This window comes from Neomonachus schauinslandi, chromosome 6 (assembly GCF_002201575.2).
Source record: "Neomonachus schauinslandi chromosome 6, ASM220157v2, whole genome shotgun sequence".
NCBI classification, from domain to species: Eukaryota; Metazoa; Chordata; class Mammalia; order Carnivora; family Phocidae; genus Neomonachus; species Neomonachus schauinslandi.
In genome coordinates, this window is record NC_058408.1 from 80946433 (window position 1) to 80963419 (window position 16987).

General features: G+C 41.0%; 1 protein-coding gene across 2 annotated transcripts in view; it reads left to right on the forward strand.

Annotated features, from left to right (window-relative positions):
• The first annotated feature begins 374 nt into the window (after window positions 1-374).
• ERO1B (endoplasmic reticulum oxidoreductase 1 beta) overlaps window positions 375-16987 on the forward strand; it is a 59638-nt gene continuing 43025 nt past the window's right edge. For both annotated transcript variants that reach the window (XM_044916461.1, XM_021696089.1), the window contains exons 1-3: window positions 375-688; window positions 9511-9630; window positions 15579-15662. In XM_044916461.1, the coding sequence (XP_044772396.1) occupies window positions 587-688; window positions 9511-9630; window positions 15579-15662 (306 nt within the window). In that variant the 5' untranslated portion in view covers window positions 375-586. The remainder of the gene's footprint in view (window positions 689-9510; window positions 9631-15578; window positions 15663-16987) is intronic.

The window sequence follows — 16987 nt, forward strand, 5'->3', positions numbered from 1 at the left end:
CGCATCCTGGAGCCTCCCGGCTGGGCGGCGTCAGGGAACCACCATACAGGGATAACCCCCCGCCCGGTTTCCAGGAGCAACTGTCCCGGGAGGGGGCGCGGCTCGGCGGCCCGCCGAGGGGAGGGAGCCCCACACGCACCTCCTCTTGTTTTGGAGGCCCGCGTGGTCCTGCTTCATTGGCCGCCGTGGAGCCCGAGGCCCCCGGGGGAGGCGGAGCGGCCTCGGCTGCTGTAGTTCCCGGGTTCTCCCGGCCGCCGGCCCCGTCTTCCGGCAGGAGGCCGGCTCACGGCCGCGCGGGGACCACAACTCCCACAAGGCGCCGCGCTCGGAGGGGGCGTGGCCGGGGCGAAGGGGAAGCCAGGGGCGGGGCCGCCTAGGGGATGAAGTGGGGGCGCTCGGCTCTCCAGCCTCACTCGCAGCTGCCGGGAGCTGGGGAGAGTGGGCCCCGCCTCCGGACGGGCGTGCAGACCTCTGACCCTGGAGTCTCTCAGCCGCCGGGAACCGTCCGCTTGGGTCGTCACCCGGGCCTCCCGCCGTTCCCCGGCCCCGAGGGGCCCGGCCGGCCGCGGTGGGGGGAGAGGTCAGCATGAGCCGGGGGGCCCGGCGGGCCGGCGCCGGGCAGGGGGCGGCGGCCGCAGTGCAGCTGCTGGTCACCCTGAGCTTCCTCCCGAGCGTCGTCGAGGCCCAGGTGAGCCCGAGTGATGGCGGGGCGGGGACGCCCGGCCGAACGCCAGCGGTAGCGGCGAACGGGCCGCGGCCGGGGCGCGGGGAGGGCTGGGGCCGGACCCCGAGGGGCTTCTGGCGAGCGGAAAGGGCTGGGGGCTGGAACCCGAACCGTCACGTCCAGGAAATGTCTGCGAACCGCTTGCGGTGTGTGCGGGGATGGCGACGCTCGTGGGGCGATGGCAGTAAAAAGAGGAAGATGGTGACGGTCCCCTGAGGTGTTTTCGCTTTTCTTTCTGATTTTTTAAGCGGCTGGGAGTGTGGCGGGAGATGAGATGGGAATGAAAACGTCATCAGCTGTTTGGGGAGGAGAACGCGCGGTAGAAAGGGTGAAGCCCTCCCCTTCAACGGGGAGGGAGAGGAGGTGGGTCCCCGCGCCCCGCAAAAGTGGAGTGGGTAGGGAGGGGGACAAGACTTAACTTCCTTGAACTTTTGGACTAGAGAGCCCCTCGGCTTCTACCCTTGCTCTAGCATCTTTCCTTGCTTGGGACTGCTGTATTTTTTACCCAACTTGTGCCGTGTCTGCTAGGTGGCATCTCCAGGTGAGCCCAAGTAAGAAACTGGTGGGGGGGCTGTGTCTGTCCTTACAAGGCCTATCAGTAATGAGGTGATGGCTGGAGAGTAAGTTAGAATTTAGGGGCTGCCTTTGTGAAACCTTTATTACCGAAGTGTTCTCACTACGCTGGAAATCGAGGGTTTTGGAAACCAGAGCCTTTGCCTTGCGAGCCCCGTTTGCTTCTTTCTACGAAGAATTTGAATAGCCTGCCAGGTGCTGCTATGCCTTGTCTGCACCTGCTACAAAGTGGCAGAACTGCTGAGAGAGAGAGAGAGGTGTCTCAGGTGGCTGGATAATGAGGGGAGATGTCATTTGAAGCAATTAATGCTCATTGCTGAGAAAAACTGAAGCTATGAGTGTAACCGTGTAAACATGTTTTTCTGACTTTATTCACATACTTTTTTTCATGGCGTTACAGTGTTGTGCACTAAATCCCAGAAACCTGAATATCCTATTTGTGTGAATATTTTTTTAAATGAATGATTTGGTTAAAAAAAAAAAGGGGGGCAGACTTGGTTTCGGTGTTGGTGAGCATGTTAAAAATGCAGATTCTCCGGCCCCACTGCCACATGTTCTGATTTAGTGGATCTGGATGCGACCCAGGGATCAGCAATTTTAAACAGACCTTGTTTGTAAGTAACTGTAATGCAGTTATCCTCTGAACTACCTTTTCAACCCTGCTTAGAAAACACTGAAATAGTGGAAATCTGGAAATCTTCTAAAAAGTAAATTTTCCAAATTGTCTTTAGCAAATTGTTTTCTAGCTACTGGTTGGGTGATAGTGTTTGGGTGGAATATACATTTAGATATTTTTCTAAAAGGAGATTTTTCTCATTTTTTCTTTTTATAGCCTATATTAACTGTATACTTTGTCATCAATCTGGAAACTTCACTTCAGGTTTTTTCATCTACTAATTACATGTGTTACTGTTTTATAATTGCATGTGTACTTTTCTTTTATCCCAAAGAATATATGTCATTTTATCATGTCCAAATGAATACATATAGTTCCAAAATTAAAGATTTGTGCATATTCAAAGTAGCGTTGTGCCAAACAGTCCTCAAAAATGGATACATTTGGTTTTTGTTTCCAGTGGTATTTTCTAATATAGTGTTGGAGCATATTATAGATAGTATTTTAATTCCAACATGTTTAAATATATATTATCTCATTTTATTGGATCTGTCTCCCAGAAGTGCGCCTATATAGGTAACTGAAGTTCAAAAAGCTTACATGACTAATATCACTTCTTAAGTGCACAAGATTAAACTGGAGCCCTAGTAGGCCCCCTTTTCTTCTGTACAGTACATCTCAGCATGCTTGCTTCTTTAGGGTATTAAAATAAAGCAGAGGGAGACCCAGGAAAATAAAGTGGAAATAAGATAGTTCTTTCACTTCTCTTATCTATACTAAATTGGGAGGGGGGGGGAAAGCCCAGTAAAGCATAAAGGGAATAATTAGATTTTTTTTTTTAAATACGTCCATTTATAAGAAATCATTTAAGGAGAGGAATATATTGAATATGTCTCCTTGGAATGAAAGCATAAAGTTATTTTTGAGCACATAAAATGATAGGCATTTGTATATCTCAAACCCCTTTTTCTTTCTTTCTTTTTTTTTTTTTTTAAGATTTTATGTGAGACAGAGCATGAGCCGGTGGGGGGCGGGGGGGGGGAGGTGGGGAGCAGAGGGAGAACAACTTGGGGCTTGATCCCAGGAACCAGAGATCATGACCTGAGCCAAAGTCAGATGTTTAACCAACTGAGCGACCCAGGCACCCTTCATACCCCGTTTTCTTATAAATTAAATGCAAATGTGCTTTGTAGTCTGGGAAGCACTACAAAGGAAAGACATAGTGAATATAAGTGGTATGACAAGTTAATCTTCCTATAAAGAAGTAATTTTAGTCAGATGTATTTTTAAGTCTTTCTAAATGCATCTGAGGTGGCATGAAATCAGAGAATACATAGAGTCCCCCTGTTCCCAATGGAAAGCTGATCTTGAGACTCAAATAGTGTTGTTCCAGTCCATTACCCGGAGGATTTTCCCCCAACCCTGAAGATCTTGACTTTCTGCTGTAATAGCTCCTTGGTGTGGTATGGACAAGAAATAAAGGCTCAGTGTGTGCCCAAAGAGAGAAAACTAAAAGGAGACCCCATCATAAAGCTTGAACTCCAAAGAGCTACATCCTCAGTATGAGAAATGAGCCCTACCAGGAATAAGGGAAAAGTAAAAAACTTGCTAGGGAAGGGGGAAAAGACTCCCTTGAGAATCTATAACCATGAGCCAGCTCTTACAAAGGTTTGCAGGCCAAATTCATGCCACCTATGCTAGGAAAAGCTTCAAGTGGAAAATTTATTTTGTAGCAGACCTAGGTGGGTATGCCCCCAGTTTACTGGTAAGAGCGAATATCCATCCCCTCTGGAGGAATTTATTTTCAACCCAGGCCCTAAAGAACTCTTGAAGATCTAGTGCCGAGGAGAATAAGCAGCTAATAGTCAAAAATCACCAAACACTAGGCACCATGAATGAGGTACTAGAAATATAGACTATGGAAAAAAACCTGTGATGACCTTAGATTCTGAAAATATCGGAGCTAATTTAAACACATTAAACATAGTGAATTTAAATACAAAGGGGTGGCTGGCAGAGACAGAGACCTTGACCTGAAAGTATGGAAAGGGAACAAGAGATTTTAAAGAATGATTAAAAAAAAAATTAAAACATAATGTGATGGGATTTCTAGAGCTGAAATTAAAAACTCAATGGATGGATTAGATAGCTGATTACATCCAGCAGAAGAAATGATTATGAATCAGGCAACCATTTTATGTCTTTTTCTACTTAATTTTCCAACACTTTCCTTTTTCTTAGCTTCGTACTTCACTAACAAAATTGGAGTAATCAGTGTAATCCATGTGTTTACCTATTAGTCTCTGTACGCACACATCATGACTTCCAAAGGATTACCGTAGATGAACTGTGAACTCTTATCAAAGGCTAATCCCTCTCTCTTGTATATTAGGTCCCATTCCTTCTGTCAAGGACATGGCTCAAGCAAATCTTCCCTTTCTCTCCTGGATCATTAATTTTTCCTTGTCTGATGGACTGGTACTGTCATCCTAAAACATAGTGTTAATTCTAGTTTACAGTTCTCTCTTGATCCGCCCATCTCTTCCTGGCTCCGCTCCATTTTTCTGTCCTCCTCTATAGAGAAACTCCTCAAATGAATTATCCTTATTCCTTCCATTCTGGTCCTCTCTTCAGCCTACTCCAGTCAGACTTTTGCCCCTACCACTCCTCAGAAACTGCTCTTGTCAAGGTCACTAATGTCTTCCTTGTCGTTAAAGCCAATAGTTTTTAAACCTTAGCTTTATCTGTAGACAACATTTTTTCCCCACAGTTCATCACTTACTCTCCTTGAAATACTTTTTTCTTTGGGCTTCCAGGATGTACTTTTCTGATTTTTGTCTTGTCTTTCAGGTCTTTCTGGTATCCTTTGCTTGTTTCTCCTCTTTCAACCCCACCCATGACCACTGGGATGGGGAGAGGGGTGCTAGAGATTGAGCTCTATAAAAGCTCTTAAAACAAGATTGATGAGTTTCCAGGTGGGTGAATACAGACCCTTGCTGGGAGGGGGGCTCGGAGGCAGGGAAGGTCTATACTTGCACCCCCCAATACCTTGCCCTATGCCCCTATCTATCCTATTTGGCACTTCCTGAGTTGTGTCCTTTACAATACACCAGAAAACAAGTGTTTGCCTGGTTCTGTAAGCCATTGCAAATTACTGAACTTGAGAAGATAGTCGTGGGAACCCCCAATTTATAGCTGGTCAGTCACAAGTACAGGTGGCTTGGAACTTTGGACTGATGTCTAAAGTGGGGACAGTCTTTGTGACTGAGCCCTTAATTTGTGAGGTCTGCTCTAACTCCAGATGGTATCAGAACTGAATTGGGCACCCAGTTGGTGTTGGAGAGTTGGAGAATTGGTTGATGTGAGAAAACCCCAAGTTCCGTTAAAGCCAAAGTCTTATAATGGTCGCCTATTTTTCCTTTTCACCTACTACGGAGTCCTCATTGTTCCTCAGAAACTTTGGGCCAGCTGACTGCCTCAGGGCATTTATATTTTGTGTTCCCAAAGCCTGGAGTGCTTTCCCCTCACTCTCCCAAATTGTGCGGCTTGTTCCTTTTCCTCCTTCAAGTATTGCCAAAATTTCACGAGACCTTTTGTAACTCTCCTTTTAAAAATAGTAGCAGCTCAGTCCTGCAATGCCTGTCTGCATTCCCTGGTTTTCCTATTACTTTATTACCATCTGACAGACTCTGTACTTGGCTCATTCTTTTTTTTTTTTTTTTTTCTTTCCTATGAGAATGTAAGCTCATGGAGGGCAGAGATTTTTGTCTGTTTTTTTTTTTTTCTTTCTTTCTTTCTTTCTACTACTTCTGCACTCCCAGCAGTTAGAACAGTGCAAGGCTTATATTAGGTAGATCCTCAAATATGTTGAATGAATGAATGAATGAATGAGTGAATCAATAAATGAATGGAAAATAAAAGCAAATGAATTATTCAGAATGAAGCTCAGAGAAATAATGGGATAGTAAATTTAAAGAGAGCTTAAGAGACATGGTCTAATATAATATGTCTGGTTGGAGTTCCAGAAGAATGTACTAGAATAGGGAACAAGTATCGATTCCTGCATGTTAATATGAAAAAGACAACCCAGTAGAAAAATGAAAAAAAGGTATTTCACACAAGAAGAAATACAAATGTCTTATAGAACATAAAACATTATACTTCATTAGTACAAAAATCAGATACCCTTTCATGCTTACTAGATTGGCAAAAATTTAAAAAATATCAAATATTGTTAAGGATAGGATTTAGCAGTAACTTCTGTCTGCTGTTGGTAGGATTATAAATTGATATACCTATTTTGAAAATGAGCTATAGTAATTCCACTTGTAAGCATATAAGGTGGAGAAACTCTTACACACATATATATATAGGGAGATAATGAAAAATACATTTGTGTAGCATTATTCTTTAACTTAATCTGGAAACAACCGAAGTACGGATTGCATTAGTTTCCTCTTGCTGCTGTAACAAATTGCCACAAATTTAGTGGCTTAAAACAAATTTATGATCACATAATGCTGTATGTAGGCCAGGAGTCTGCAAATGGGTTTTACAGGGATAAAACCAAGGTATCAACAAGGCTGCATTTCTTCTGGAGGCTCTAGGGGAGAATCATTCCTTCCCTTTTCCAAGCTTCTAGAGGCTGCTTTGTTCCTGGCATATGTCCTCTTCCCCTGTCTTAAAAGCCAGTAATGTAGCATCTTCCAGTCTGACTCTGACACTTGTCTTCCTCTTACAAGGATCTTAGTATTGAGTCCACTTAAATAATCCAGTATAATCTTACCATCTCAAGATCCTTAATCACATCTGCAGAGTCACTTTTGCTGTGTACAGTAACATTCACGGGCTTCAGGAATTAGGGCATGGATATCTTTGGGGGGGCATTATTTTGCCTACCTTTCAGGTCAACAATAGAACAAATACATTGTGATATTTTCATATAATGCAACATTTATAGCAGGGTAAAATGAGCATAAAACTCATTATGGTGGGCAGCTGTCAAAATATTAGCAAAAGAAGTATATCACAATATAGTTCACACAATAGATGCTATTAATATTAAGGTTCAAAAACAAACCCTCTATATTGTTTAGGGATATATCATTTGTGATGAAATTAGAAGGAAAAGTAAAGAAATTAACAAAAATAATTCTACCTCCAGGGGAGGGAGATGGCTATAATTAGAAAGGGACTTGAAAGATAATAGCCGTATTCTATTATTTTTAAAGATTATTTATTTTAGAAAGAGGTGGGGTAGGGAGGGGGAGAGAAGCAGGTTCCTTGCTGAGCAGGGAGCCTGAAGGGACAGGCTGAGGCTCCATCCCAAGACCCTGAGATCATGAGCTGAGCTGAAACCAAGAGTCAGATGCTCAACCAGTGAGGCACCCAGGCACCCCTCTATTTCTGTTTTTAAAAATTTTGGTGATATGCAGGTTTTTGTCTTAGTAGTTGTCTTTAAGAGTTAGAAATAAACATGATAATTTTGTATACCTTACCCCAGCCTCTACCACAATTAAAATATATTTAAAAACCCCAAAATATGGTAGTTTACTAAAAAGCAACAATTTAAGAAAAATTTGTAAGAAAGAGCAATCACTGGATAAAATATTTTTAAAACCTAAAAAATTGTCAGTTGGTGTTTCTACTGCCCCCACCCCCTGCAATTACTTAGAATTTGAAGTTTTATAAATAGTAAGCTAGAGAAATGGAATGAAATTCAATAGAGTTAGTGACAGGATCTTAGTAACTAGGATAGTAAAGCATCTGGAATTCTAGAGCCAAAATTGTTGTTAACGATCCTTTGTTCTTTAAAGATAATATACCTCTGACTCTTTATGGTGTAGGGAGTTTGGGAACACATTTGCATTCCTAGGGGAAAAGCATGAGAAAGTAACAACTGGGAAGTTCTGGTTTCCATTTTCTGATCATCTTTGCATAAATTCCTCCAATGGATCATACAAATGATCTTTAACAACATAGGTCCCATTTTTGTTTTTAAATTTTAATTTTAATTGAGATAATTGTAAGTTCCATTAAGTTGTAAGAAATAATACCAAAAAAAAAAAATGCCACCTACACTGTGTCTGGTTTCCCCCAACAGTACCATTTTGCATACATACAGTGCAATATTATCACCAGGTCATTGACATTGATGTACTCTGCTGATCTTATTCAGCTTCCCTCTAGTCTCACTTGTGTCTGTATGTATTCTGTTCACTTTTATCACACGTTTAGGTTTGTGTATCCACCACCATAGTCAAGATACTGAACAATTTCATCACCACAAGGATCCTTCTTCTTGCCCTTAAGAAAGTTAGTTTTTTTAGAGAGGGAGTGGTGAGGGGCAAAGGAAAAGGGAGAGAGAGAATCTCAGACTCTCCACTGAGCACAGAGCCCATCACAGGGCTCAGTCTCACAACCCTGAGATCATGACTTGAGCCGAAACCAAGAGTCAGAAGCTCAACTGACTGAGCCACCTAGGTGCCCCTCCTCTTGCCCTTTTAAAACCACACTTACCTTCTTTTTACCCTTCCCTCCGACTCCAACTCCTATCCCTACTCCAGTCCTTAAGCCCTGCCAACCAATAAACTGTTCTCCATTTCAAAAATGTTCTATAAATGAAATCCCATAAGCATGTACCTTTTGGGGTTGGCTTTTTTCACTCAGCCCGATTCCCTGAAGATTCATCCAAGATGTGGATGTCAGTGAGTCCCATTTTTAAGTTTAGCTGAAGAATGTTTTATGGAAGTTTTGGATTCTGAACTCATTTTGTAAACATCAGTTTCTGTTCAGTTAATGTATACTTTGAGTAGTCGATAAAGCATGCATTTTTAAGTGCGATTGACTTGGGACTAAGTCTCATTTCTACTTTGGAAAAATTATTTTAACCATGTTAAGCCTTAATTCTCTTACGTGTAAAATGAGGATAATAATACCTATTTCATAGAATATTTCAAGAATAAATGAGGTAACATGTAATGTTCTTATCACTATGCCTATCACATAAGTGTTCCATAAATGGCAGTAGAAAAGAAAGGTAGTGTTACTACAGCAATATTATTACAGTCTATGACTTTTAGGTTAGTCTTGGAAGAAATTGCTTTAGCATTCCACCTACTTCTCGGATTTTATGTATGTTTGGGGAAGGGAAGGAACATTCAATATATTTCTCTAGCCACTCAACAATAATGCTTAGTTCTTCAGAATAGGTATATCTAATCCTTATATTGTTTTTTACTTAATCGGCCATAGTAAAAATAAATGATTGCTTTAATGTTATGTATCTTTTTTTATAAAGGATTTTATTTATTAGAGAGCAAATGGGAGAGTGGTAGAGAGAGGGAGAAGCAGACTCCCCACTGAGCAGGGAGCCTGACACGGGGCTCGATCCCAGGACTTTGGGATCACGACCCGACCTGAAGGCAGAGGCTTAACTGACTGAGCCACCTAGGCACCCCTTTAATGTTATGTATCTTAACAAAGACTAGTTACCTTGAATGAATAAATTATCTTTTTATATAATAGTACAGATTTGTTAAGCTTGGAATATCTATAATTTACATATTTTAAATTTTATATATATTTTCCCCCCTAGGTCACCGGAGTCCTGGATGATTGCCTGTGCGATATTGATAGCATTGATAACTTTAACACCTTCAAAATCTTCCCCAAAATAAAAAAATTGCAAGAGCGAGACTACTTCCGTTATTACAAGGTATAGTTATAATTTTTGATTCCGTTAGTAGCAAAGATTTTTACATAGCTGTTTACAGATGTGACTTTTATGACCCTTTTGAAAACCCGTTTTGACTTCTCAGCACCCTCTGCGCTTTTTGTCAGTGGAATATATTAAGTACTGTAGTGAAACCTGATCATCTTTTTGAACACTAAGAACCTGAACCCTCTTCTTATGTTTGGGGAATTCCTCATCTTTCAGTTTTGGTTTTGAGACAGAGACTCCTTCCACAGAAGCTGGAAATGCTGCAGACTTACTTGTCAGCCTTCCTTGTAACTTAGGCTCCGCCCTCTAGACCCCTCCCCAGGCTCTGTGTTGTGCTGTGGCCCTGTCCTGTTGTTAGCGCTGTTCACAGTGTAAGCACCGCAGCAGCAGACATTTCCCGGGGAGCTCACTGGAAGGGCTGCCAGACCAGGCTGAGGGTACAAGCAGAACACCTTTTGAAGTAATACTGCGGAGTAGGTTCTTAAATCGAACCATCTACTCTAGACCCTTACAAAATAAAAAACCAATGATAGTTTAAAGGTAGCACCAATAAGGCAATATTCAGAAGTGCAGTATTTTAAATTTAACAACAGTATTTTAAAGCAGCTGTTATGCTTTGCTGTGCTCTTGCTCTCAATATTCAAATGGGTTTATAATTTCTTTGATTTTCATTTTTAGTTTATTTTAAAAACTGAGCATGGTTTTCTTTTTTATCCTGATTCTATATAGCTATCTTAGTCTTTAAATATTTCTGAGGATAAAAAAAAATTAGAGCAGGAACTAATGGCCATTCTTTTTATGTCACCACGAAAATTTTGGCACAGTTTCCCATATTTTGCAACACTTTATACAGGTGTCAAATTTCTGGAAAAACACTTATACAGGTGTCTAATTGGTCTAATTGACCAAAAGAGGGAAAGACACTTTGGTTAACAATCCTATTTGCATAAATATATGGGGGGAGTGATTGTTTTTCAAAGGAATATCAGGGGATATTACAGAAGAAGGAAAAATGAAAGTTGGATAGGCAAAAATAACTGTTCTAAGAAAATGTTCTAACCAATTTAATGAAATTACTCTGTATGTAATGGGGGTATCCTCATACTTGCCCAACGGAGGGTAATGCAGTGATCTAGTTAATGCATTTGTCTCCAAGTCCAGGATATTCAGGTGATATCTATTCCTTTTCTAGTTCTGCCAACCTATAAATTAAACAAAAGACATTTAACCGCCACCAGTATACTCTCCATACACTAGTGGCAGAAAAGGAAAGCAAAGAGAATAGGTTAATTTTAAACATGTGCATACATACTTACGATTGAGCAAGCAAGGATACAGAGGTAGAAGCAACAGTCTACCCCTGTCACCTGCTCAGTTGGCTGCTGTAGTTGGTATTTACAATTTCTTGTACTATCCATTCCGTTCCTTTATTCACCAAATATTTATTGAATGATTACTTTGCAGTGGGTGCTATTCTTTTTTTTTGTTTGTTTTCCTTTTTTTTTTTTAAGATTTTGTTTATTTGTCAGAGAGAGAGAAAGAGAGCACAAGCAGGGGGAGTGGCAGGCAGAGGGAGAAGCAGACTCGCCGCTGAGCAAGAATAGATCCCAGGACCCTGGGATCATGACCTGAGCTGAAGGCAGATGCTTAACCAACTAAGCCACCCAGGCGTCCTGCAGTAGGCACTATTCTAAGTTCTGTGGATACAATAGTGAATAACACAAAGACTAACTTCATGAAACTTTTATTCTGATTAGGAAGGCAAACAATAAACAATAAAATATAATTTCAGATGGTTATAAGATAAGTGCTATGGAGAAAAAGTAGGAGATAGAAAGAGTAAGTTAATGGGGTGGGGAAGGTAGGTAGCTTTATTTTTATTTTAAAGCTTTTATTTTTGAAGAAGATGATCAGGAAAGGAAGGTATTCATGCTCTGCCATTTGAGTAAAGACCTACATAATGTGAAAGCCATGACAAGACATGGAAAGAGAACATTCCAGGGAAGGGGAGTAGAACCTCAGGTATAAAGGTCTTGAATGCAGGCATAAAGGTTTAGAGTGTTTGAGGAATAAGAAGACTGGTATAGCTGGAGCAAAGTGAGTGAGATATGGAGAGTTGGAAAGGTAGGTAGGAGCCAGATTTAAAAAAAAAAATTATTATGGGCCTTGTTCAGCACATAAGGATGTTGAATTTTAGTGTAAGTTGATAAGCTTTTGGAGGGATTTGTACAAAACAGACTGTCAGGGTGTGAGACAGGAAATAGAGAAACCATGTAGGAGGTTTTTGCGTGAGACCAGATGGAAGGGGATAGGGGTTTGGAATAGGGCAGTAGAGTTGGAAGAAGTAAAAAGTGAACAAATGAGCATCATATATAAGAGGTAACACCAACAAACTTGTCTGATGGAGTGAATGTAAGCTGTGAGAGTAGAAGTGAAATCAAAGATGATGTGGTGTTTTGAGCATATTACAAAAAAAATGTATCCTGACCAAGTTAATCTTATTCTAAGAATGCAGGGACAAGACTTTTAGGTCTTCAACACAATTCAACACACGTTCCTAATTTTTAAAAAATTTAATAGGAATGATGGATCCGTCCTTAACGTGATAATTTTAATCCTAACATTAGCATGCCACCATCTTACTTTTTGGGAAATAGTAGAGGAATTCTCACTTAGGTGAGGGACCAAGACAAGGGTACCCACTCTCTTCTTTACTGCTGGAGGTATTAATACCAAACGAGAAAAAAGCAACTAGAGACACAAACATTTTTGAAGAATAAGTAAAACTATCTCCATTTATGGATGACAAAAGTATACTAGAAAACTCAAATAATGAACAAAAATGATTAAAAAATACATTAAGATCGCGAGCTATAAACTTAATATACAAAAATCCATATCTTCATAAATATAAACAACGAGAAGATATGACAAACTAAATCCCCATTTATATTAAGCAGTGAAAGAAGATGAAATATATAGGAGTAAATGAATCAATAAATCTGCACAACCTAGAGGAGGAAAGCTTCAAAACACTACTGAGAGACACAAAGTAGGCTTCAAGAAATGGACTAATGTCTTTGTAGCATAAAGATGTTAATTCTCTCCACGTTAACGTATAAATTTAATGTGATCCTCATAAAAGTGCCAATAGTTTTCTACTGGAGCTGGACAAGTTGTTACAGCTTAAGTTCTCTGGGAAGCAGATTCTGAGACCATGGTTAGTGGGCAAGAGGTTAATTAGGGACCACTCATGGCACTGACAGCTCGGGGAGTGAAAAGAGCAGAGGGAGAGGTAAAGCTGTGAGTCAGCCTCTGTGGAAACATCAGGTGACCCTCTGGGAGTCCTTCAGATGGGATGGCGCTCCAGAGGTGTCCCCACTTGCGGGAGAGGTCTGTTCCTTTGCAGCCCTACATCAGTCATCTGATGAAGGCACCATTGGAAGGGGTGGTGTGACCTTGGGCAAAGTGGCTGTCTTCAGCTGAGGTTGGCTGCCTCATTTCCAGAACTTCAGAAGCTAACGTTTCCGGAAGCTGGGGTAATAAACCCTTATTCCTGAAGGGTGATGTGAGCAGCACGTTACAGTGTCCACTACAGTGTACTCCTTGCACTGTGTATTAGTTTTCTACCACTGCATTACAAATTAGCCTAAAATGTAGCAACTTAAAACAGCACACTGAGAAGGTGGCATTTGGGGAAGATCTAAAGGAAGAAAGCAAGTCATGTTGGTATCTGGTGCAAGCGATACTTCAGGCAGAGGGAACGGCAGGAGCAAAGGCCCTGAGACCACAGTGTGTCTCATGTATTTGAGGAACAACATGGAGGCCAGTGAAGAAGGGGCAGAGAGCAGAGGAGCCAGACCATGGAAGGCATTCTTGGCCATTACGGGGACTTGGATTTTGCACTGACCCAATTTTCAGAGGTACTGTATGTGGGGTGAGAAAGCAAGGAGTCAAGGATGATGCCAGGGTTTTGGCCTGAGGATCTAGAATAATGGAGTTGCTGTTTACTGAGATGGCAATAAGAATGTCCTGTGGAGGGGCACCTGGGTCGCTCAGTCGTTAAGCATCTGCCTTCGGCTCAGGTCATGATCCCGGGGTTCCTTGCTCAGCGGGAAGCCTGCTTCTCCCTCTCCCACTCCCCTTGCTTGTGTTCCCTCTCTTGCTGTGTCTCTTTCTCTGTCAAATAAATAAATAAAATATTTAAAAAAAAAAAAAAGAATGTCCTGTGGAGATATCAGCGAGGCATTGGACATACAAGCCAGGAGCTCAAGGAACCTGCAGTTCCCAAACAAACATCCCATTGCCTGGAAATCTTCTCTAGGAAACTTCCAGCCGTACCCATTTTACATGTTACCAAAAGGAGGCATTCCCTGACAACTCCATAGTCAGAGTTGGTCACTTTCTCTCCTGTTGCCAGTCTCTATGTATTGTTGCCTCTTCCTCGGTAATATAGGTGTTATTTACTTCATTTTATTCTATTTGTTGAGATGTCTATTTTTTTTTTTTTTAGAGCAAGTGTTCGTGTGCATGTGTCAGAGAGGGAGGGGCAGAGAGAGAGAGTGAGAGAGAGAATCCCAAGTAGCTTCCATGCCCAGTGCAGAGCCCAAAGTGGGGCTCAGTCTCACGGTCCTGAGATCATGACCTGCGCCAAAATCAAGAGTCAGACACTTAACCGACTGAACCACTCAGGTGTCCCTATTGAGATGCCTATTATGTGTCTGAGGCACTGGGGATAAAATAATGAATAAGGCAACATCTCAATCCTGACAGTGGGGGATGCAGACAATAAACAAGTCAGGAATATTCAGGCAGTGGCAAGTGCTATAAAAAGCATATAAAACAGGGTGTGGGGTGCCTATTGGGTGCTACTTTGGAGAGTCTGGTCAGGGAAGGTCCTGGATAAGGTGAAGGGAGCGGCTCGTAAGATGTGCGACAGTACGGTCAAAGAGAAGGCTGCTGTAAAGGCCTCGAGACAGAAGGGAGAGCTCGGTGCCTGCTGTGTGGACGACAGATGGTAGTAGAAGCAGGGCACCTGGAGGGGTCTAGGCGAGAAGGGAAGCGGTGGCAGTGGAGGTGGTGGGAAGACGTGGATAACGAATTGCTTGCAGGAGATAGAAAAGGAGTTTGGGCTTCCGCTAAGTTCAATGTAAGACAATCCAGAGTTTTTAACTAGGGTGAAAATGTCCTGATGGTGAAAATGGTCTGCCCCTGTCCTACGTCTACCCTCATCCCCCCCCCCCGCTAAAAGGCGGCTAAACGGTTTTGGTTTGTTTTTTTTTTTTTTCAGTTCTCACAACTGTTCAAGCTGTATCACTTTATCCAAACCCATGTTTTTCCTAACATTCATCTGTCCTAAAATATTACCTCCTCAGAGGCCACCATCCACCAGCCCCCCCATTATTTTCCATCACAAACTCTGGATGTTCCTTTGTAGCACTTACCACGATTTGTAGTTGAACAAACATACAAACGTGTGATTTCTATTCCCTCCTGTAGGCTGTAAGTTCCAGGGTGGGGAAAGTGCTTTTTTACATCTCTTTTTGTCCTAGACTCTACACAATGCCAGACAGATAGTGGGTGCTCAGTACACATTGAAGTGGGTGGATGCTCGAGAGAACCCTAATGAGTAAGGTAACAGTAAGGTGCTGACAGACATTAAAGTAGAATGCTTTCCAGGGTCTGCAGATGAGCGTACTTGGACTTTATTCCTTTTTTGGAGTGTCAGAGGACTAATAACTTATTTTTTTTAAAATTAATATTACATCTGGATGTCAGAAAAACTGCAGTTGTTTAAAATTCTGAACTCTATAGATGCCACAGGATAGGAAGCTTTTTCTTCTTCCTACCACCACGTCACTGGTGCCCCGCACAGGGACACCTAGAGAGCATTGCAGAACCGTGCCACACACGTACTAATGTTAACCAATCTTTCTCTCAAGGTCAATCTGAAGAGACCATGTCCTTTCTGGGCAGAAGATGGCCATTGTTCAATAAAAGACTGCCATGTGGAGCCCTGTCCAGAGGTAAAATAAATTTAAAAAAATAGTAATAGGGAAAACATTGTTTCCTCTTGGGCTCTTAGATAAGTGTAAATTTGTATTTTAGGCCACTGTTGATGGATTTAGACTTGTCCTCAAATTCATATGCTGTCAGCTCTCTTTTTAACCAGATTACTGAAGATTTATTTTATACTCATCACCAAAATGGGTTTGAAGACACTTTTGTATCCAGTAGTATTGATTGGTTGTGGAAGTATAGTATGATTCTAAGACAAATGGAAAATTGGGGGCCTGTTCTAGGACTGGATCTACAATTGGCTAACTCTTATTTCATGCTTTATTGAATATGCATCTTGTTTCATAAGAAAAGTGATGCTACTGGGCCTTAAATTTTACATTTAGAGTGGGAATTAGAAGTGGGAAAAGTAGAGGAATTTCACTTGGTCTTGTTACATTAAAAAAAAACAAGCTATACTTACATTTTAGACTTTGTTTTTTGACATCTAGCATAATTAATTCTTCTTAAACAGTAATTCATTATAAGCTCTGTTTTCATTTCACTTTTTGCTTTTCTTACATAATCAGTTAATCTCGTTATTATTAAAAATGGGAAAAAACCATCTTAACCAATGCCCTTTCTAAAGGGCCAATTAAAAAAATTCTCTTCATTTTCCTTTAAGAATAAAATGGTTTTTTTTTAACTTTTTAGTTTGAAATAATTTCAGACCTACAGAAAAATTGGGAGAATAATACCAACAGTCCTCACTTATTTTTGTTCAGATTCCCTAAATGTTTATCATGTTTGCTTTATTATTCTCTGTATATATACATGTTAATATTTTCTGAATTATTTGGGTATAAGTTACTAACATGGCGATACTTTACCCCTAATTACTTGAGTGTGTTTCCTTAAAAACAAGATTATTCTCTTATCTAACCACAACGTAATTAACAAAATCAGGAAATTAACATTAATTATAATACTAATGTCTGACTTATAGACCTTAGTCATACATTGCTAAATGACTTAATAATGTGCTAGATAGCTAAAAAAAAGTGTTAAAATATAGTGTTATATTCATTTCATGTGTTCAAAATAGTGATTCAGTAGTTCCATATATTACTCAGTGCTCATCAAGATAAGTGTACTCTTAATCCACTTTGCCTGTTTCAGCCATTGCCCCCTCCCACCTCCCTTCTGGTAACCATCTGTTTGTTCTGTATAGTTAAGAGTTTGTTCTTTGGTTTGTCTCTCTCTTTTTTGTTCTTTTGTTTGTTTTGCTCCTTAAATTCCACATATGAGTGAAATCATATGGTAATTATCTTTCTCTGACTGGCTTATTTCCCTA